Source organism: Periplaneta americana, chromosome 16, assembly GCF_040183065.1.
Source record: "Periplaneta americana isolate PAMFEO1 chromosome 16, P.americana_PAMFEO1_priV1, whole genome shotgun sequence".
In the NCBI taxonomy this organism is placed as follows: domain Eukaryota; kingdom Metazoa; phylum Arthropoda; class Insecta; order Blattodea; family Blattidae; genus Periplaneta; species Periplaneta americana.
Window position 1 is genome coordinate 189974175 of NC_091132.1, and position 5000 is coordinate 189979174.

Here is a 5000-nt window from a genome sequence, read left to right on the forward strand (position 1 = left end):
CACATGCTTTGTAAATTTCATCTCTGTTTCATGTATTTCATTTCATTTGACCCCTACCCACCTCAAATATTTTAAGTAACAGTTCTGTGCTTCAAAGGGTTAACCAACTCCGCCAAAGCCGGTCTCAAGCCCGTTTGGAAAAAGAGGAGAGGAGGTTGAGCTGGATCAACCTTGGCATGGTTGCGCTGGAACCTCAACGACGGAAGAGACAACCCATTCTCTAGACATTAATAGAGAAAGCCGCTATTTTGCAGTGAGGAAGAAACCTCAAAGACTATCGGAGTAAAACTCGATAGAAAATCAGGTGTTACATCAGCTTATGTGGCTATAGTAAGAGTAACTGATCTAGAGACCGGAAACCCCGAAATTAAATGACCTTGGTCTTCAAGTTCGGAAATGGGCTTGGGGTTATCAGCCACATCATTTAAGAATATTTTATGTTGCGAAACTCCATAATGCATAACTTTCTAAGACAAACCCAAAAGTCTCCCGATACATGGCACAGAACGAGCCTGAACCCTGTTAAAGTACGGTTGCCAACCCTCCCGTATTTCCTGGGATCTCCAGACTCCCGTATTTTTCATCTCCTCCAGCATTTTTCTCCCTTATTATTGCATAATGTGAAAATCTATTTCAAACATTTAGTTTTTCTGTGATTGAAGGTGACTTATACGATGAATTCTGTTGTTCCAGAGATGCACTGAAATGTACAATCTCTGGAGAAGGTAATACTTACCAGAAATAGTTTGAAATCAACAATGTTAGAGTTGCAAATTTAGAAAGAAAAAAAAACTAGTGAGTTGTGCTGTAAGCAAGGTAGCGAAGCTCATACAGAGAGTATTTTCCTTTATGAACGTCGAAAAAGGAGCACAACACATCTAATGAAGTCAGAACTACAAAGCAGAGTTAACTTTAACTACTCATGTAGGGAACTTTTACAACTTGTTTGAAACTATTAAGCGAAGCAAAAGTCTCAAAATATTCTTACTTTAAGTCTAACTGCCTAAGTGTAGAATATAATTGTATTTTAGTACCGCTAACTGAAATGAATAATAATTTGTCAATTTTCTATGTGAGATATTGTAGATCGCTTAGTATCCCGTATTTTCGTCAAAGAAAGTTGGCAACCCTACTGATAAGCAACATACCCTTCCTCGCTCAACGCTTAGCTTACAGCGTATTCCGAGTGGCATCAATGAAGTCACGTTGCAGCGAAATAAGGAACAAAACTGCTGGAAGGATCGATGGCTGTCATGGCGACTGTACAAGTTTTTGTCAGTGCTACGCTAGCAAAATTTTGCGAAATTTTCGTACTCCCATCTCGTTCAAAGAAAAGATAGCATAAACAATTTATTTCTTGAACCGGCAGTAATAACTGGTCCGTTGACATGTTCGCTCATAAGCCATTAACATATTGTTTTTATGTTGTGTTCATTACAAACAATACAGCAGAACTAAAGCAGAACACACCGCCATGACACAACAGTGCACGATGTTATTCGTCTGCTAATTCCCGCCCTATACAAGAACCAATCAGATTCACTGATGGCGGCTGATGGAGACTGCCACCACTTCTGCAAGCTGATGGCACCGGTGCGACACCGGTGGAGCATCAATGACGTCATCGGTGGAATTCGGAACACCGTGATGACATCGGATTGCTCACCGGTGAGATTCGGAATACGCTCTTAGAATGTAGTCAGTAATATCAGCAGCGGACTCATTCTCTTATCCAGTGCTGTATGAAGATTATGTGTGCCATGTAGACGTTACATTTAATTACTCCTGTAAGGTGTAATTTCGAAATAATTTGTTCTATATTTGTGCGTTTGTTGACATACGTTCTTTCATTTTATAGTTAAATATAAAGAAATAAGGCCTCATGACATAATTGAAATCGTTATAAGATGTTTACATACGATTAAATAGTATTTAGTTTTAAACTTTAAATTTGCTCCTCTGTAAAATTTTGAAAACATGACTTACCTCCCTTTCCCCTGAGGTTTTCATTAAAACTATTACTGCTTTCCATAGTACCGGCTTTCATAATCATTCAATAGAATTTGTTTTATTTTAAATTCATCTATAAAATCAATGTCCTGCCGAGCTAGAGTGTACTCACCCTTGTGACAATAGCTTCACGTCCACACTTTCGTACATCTTCCTCGGAAGAACTCAGCTGTTTCTGTAATGAATTAATTATTATCAACAAAAGAAATGTACAATTTTGGTGATCCTTACAATTTTGAGACATTTGGCATAGAATTCATCTCTCGTTCATAGGTGAAAAGGTCGTCGGCGTATAGGTATGGTAAGACCTGCATGTTGAAATGGAACAAGTCCATGTGCACGTAAATCATTGTTGATATGGGATCATTGTGGTATCACGAATTTTGACGCGGGCGAGAAATTGTCGATAAATTGTCACGGAAACCTCTCATTCAGGACAGAATAATTTTACATGTCTTATATCTAATGTACCGTAAACTGGGGATACTTTGACCATTTTTTCAGAAAATCTTATTTGGGTTTCTACATGCTGCATTTGTTATAGATGGAGGTAAATTATCATAAAATCATTCTCACACCAAATTTACCTCCATCTATAACAAGTGCAGCGTGTAGAAACCTAAATATGATTTTCTGAAAAAATGGTCAAAGTTTCCTCTGTGTTCAAAGTAACCCCAGTTTACGGTACGTGATTCGCTCTTTATTTCGCTTCAGAAAGGAACCATGCAACCTGCAAATGTTGGACTGCAATTATTATTATTGTATCTCCAATGGGGGGGGGAGCCCTATTTTACATATGTATGCTAGGGCTACAGTTTTACACAAAAAATAACCATAAATACAAATAGAAAAGAAAAATAAATTAGCTTACACAATGTAAACAAAACAAACAATCCGTACTTTAGACATTCCGATTGGAAATGCAAACATCAGGCATCAATTTGAGACACACAAAAATCAGTTACAACACACATACGTAACACTTCTTAAAAGCCGTTCTCTATAACACAAATATGCAGCTTTCCGCAACATACATCATAAATTAATACACGATAGACACACAAACACAATCAAACTATAATTAAGACATTGCGACGACATCAAGCATCCCATAACTGACTCACATACATAACAAATCAAGCATCCGTTACAACACATACACTTCAACATAGTAACCACACTTTAGAAGTTACAAATTTGGCTCCAAGAAGAATAAATAGGACACTGTTACTAAATACTGTTATTTTCTACAAGGTCTTAAACACATCTGTAATAAATCTGTGAATTCCTTTAAACAACATTGCTTCAGAAGAACTGAGTAATTGGACTGTAATGTGCGGACATGTTCGCTATCAGGTAGACTAAATAATATATCGAGATAATATTACGAGAAATAGTCAGCAAGTTACAATTTCGATTAGCGACCTAGACTTTTTTAATGATGCGAATTAAACTACTCGTATTAGATCCAAATGACAAAATTATCCATGTGCGCAGAAGCGAAACAAAGAAGCAGCATTGCAAGATGGCGGTATTTCTGCACGAGTGTTCTATTCCCAACTTATTCCGGGCATTGATCGACGCTTTGTCTCGGGATGGTAATGATTTTTTAGTTGGTTATTTAACGACGCTGTATCAACTGCGAGGCTATTTAGCGTCAATGAGATTGGTGATAGCGAGATGAGGCCGAGGATTCGCCATAAATTACCTGGCATTCACCTTACGGTTGGGGAAAACCTCGGAAAAAACCCAACCAGGTAATCAGCTCAAGCTGGGATCGAACCCGCGCCCGAGCGCAACTTCAGACCGGAAGACAAGGGCCTTAACCGACTGAGCTACGCCGGTGGCTCTGGTAATGATGCACTCAAACTCAAATTCTATCTGAGCTAGCATATCGTTCCCTTTATCCTGTGTGCTCGGATAAAGTTGTCAACATGTTGCACATTTGCCTCGTATTTCTGTATCTCTTAAAAAGCCATTATCCTTGGGCAGGTTCAAGACAAGCTCAAAATACAGTCAGGATACTTTATCATTGCACAAACTATGAATAGGTGGATAAAGAATGTTTGATGGAGTAAAATGTTAAAGTTTGTCATAGTGAGAGGCCTACCTAATCTACCTAGTGAGTGGACTTACTTGCAAAGTGGTCAGCTGGTGTGTGAGACTGTGGACTTCCTCACTTGTTGCGTTCAATTGGGACTGCGAACAAATTTAATAATTAGTATAAAGATTTAACCACTGGTCATATTTTTCACATCTCACTTTGATATTAGTGAAAATATCGTTCTTCAGAATGAGTCAACCTAGGTTACCGTCACTCACGCTGTCTGGCAACCTACCTTCGCGTGACTATTGGTTTATTTATTCAAGAATTGGAGAGAACCTCACATAACTGTACTTGATGCAGCGATGTATGAAATTCTGAGATACTCTCTGCACCTTATCCTGTCTAATATTGCGTAATAGCCATGTACAACTTTTCTCCATATAGAGATCGGAATCTGTTTTCGCCAATTGTTATTTAATTTAACAACACAATATGTCCATGGTTGTGTAGCCTCCGGAGAGTGCCGCCAAAACCTGTGTAAACACAACCTATACTACTCATTCAGGAGCAATTTTTCAAAGCGGAAAATGTGTTTCTGTACTCTATGTGCAAACCAATCCAAACCGTGGCGCGAACAGCCCATGAAGGGTAGGCTGACGATCCGGCTGCTGGCCTTACGTCCCTCTGTCTTAGCAGAGTTGAACGATCATCCAGCGATACGGGGGTAACGTGTTGTCAGCACGATAATCCCCCGGTCTTGTGTGTCTAACCATGTTTAAAGATATAAATTCCTGAACAGATTTCACAGAACCAAGTAAGTCCGAGCGTGGTGCAACAACTGATAAGGAAACCCGCGCATTCTGTGCTGGGCGGACCTTGAAGTAAATCTAAGATGGATAAACAGCTGGGTTTTAAAAAGGGCGCGTCAGCTACTGTGGCTATT

At 39.2% G+C, this 5000-nt stretch overlaps 1 protein-coding gene across 1 annotated transcript in view; it reads right to left on the reverse strand.

Moving 5' to 3' along the window:
- The window catches only part of LOC138692275 (receptor-interacting serine/threonine-protein kinase 4-like), a gene marked incomplete at its 5' end in the record, with an annotated part of 13277 nt that extends 9068 nt beyond the window's left edge, over positions 1-4209 (reverse strand). Inside the window, 2 exon segments of the mRNA XM_069815449.1 lie at positions 2123-2185; positions 4147-4209. Of these exon segments, the coding sequence (XP_069671550.1) occupies positions 2123-2185; positions 4147-4209 (126 nt within the window).
- Positions 4210-5000: the final 791 nt, after the last annotated feature.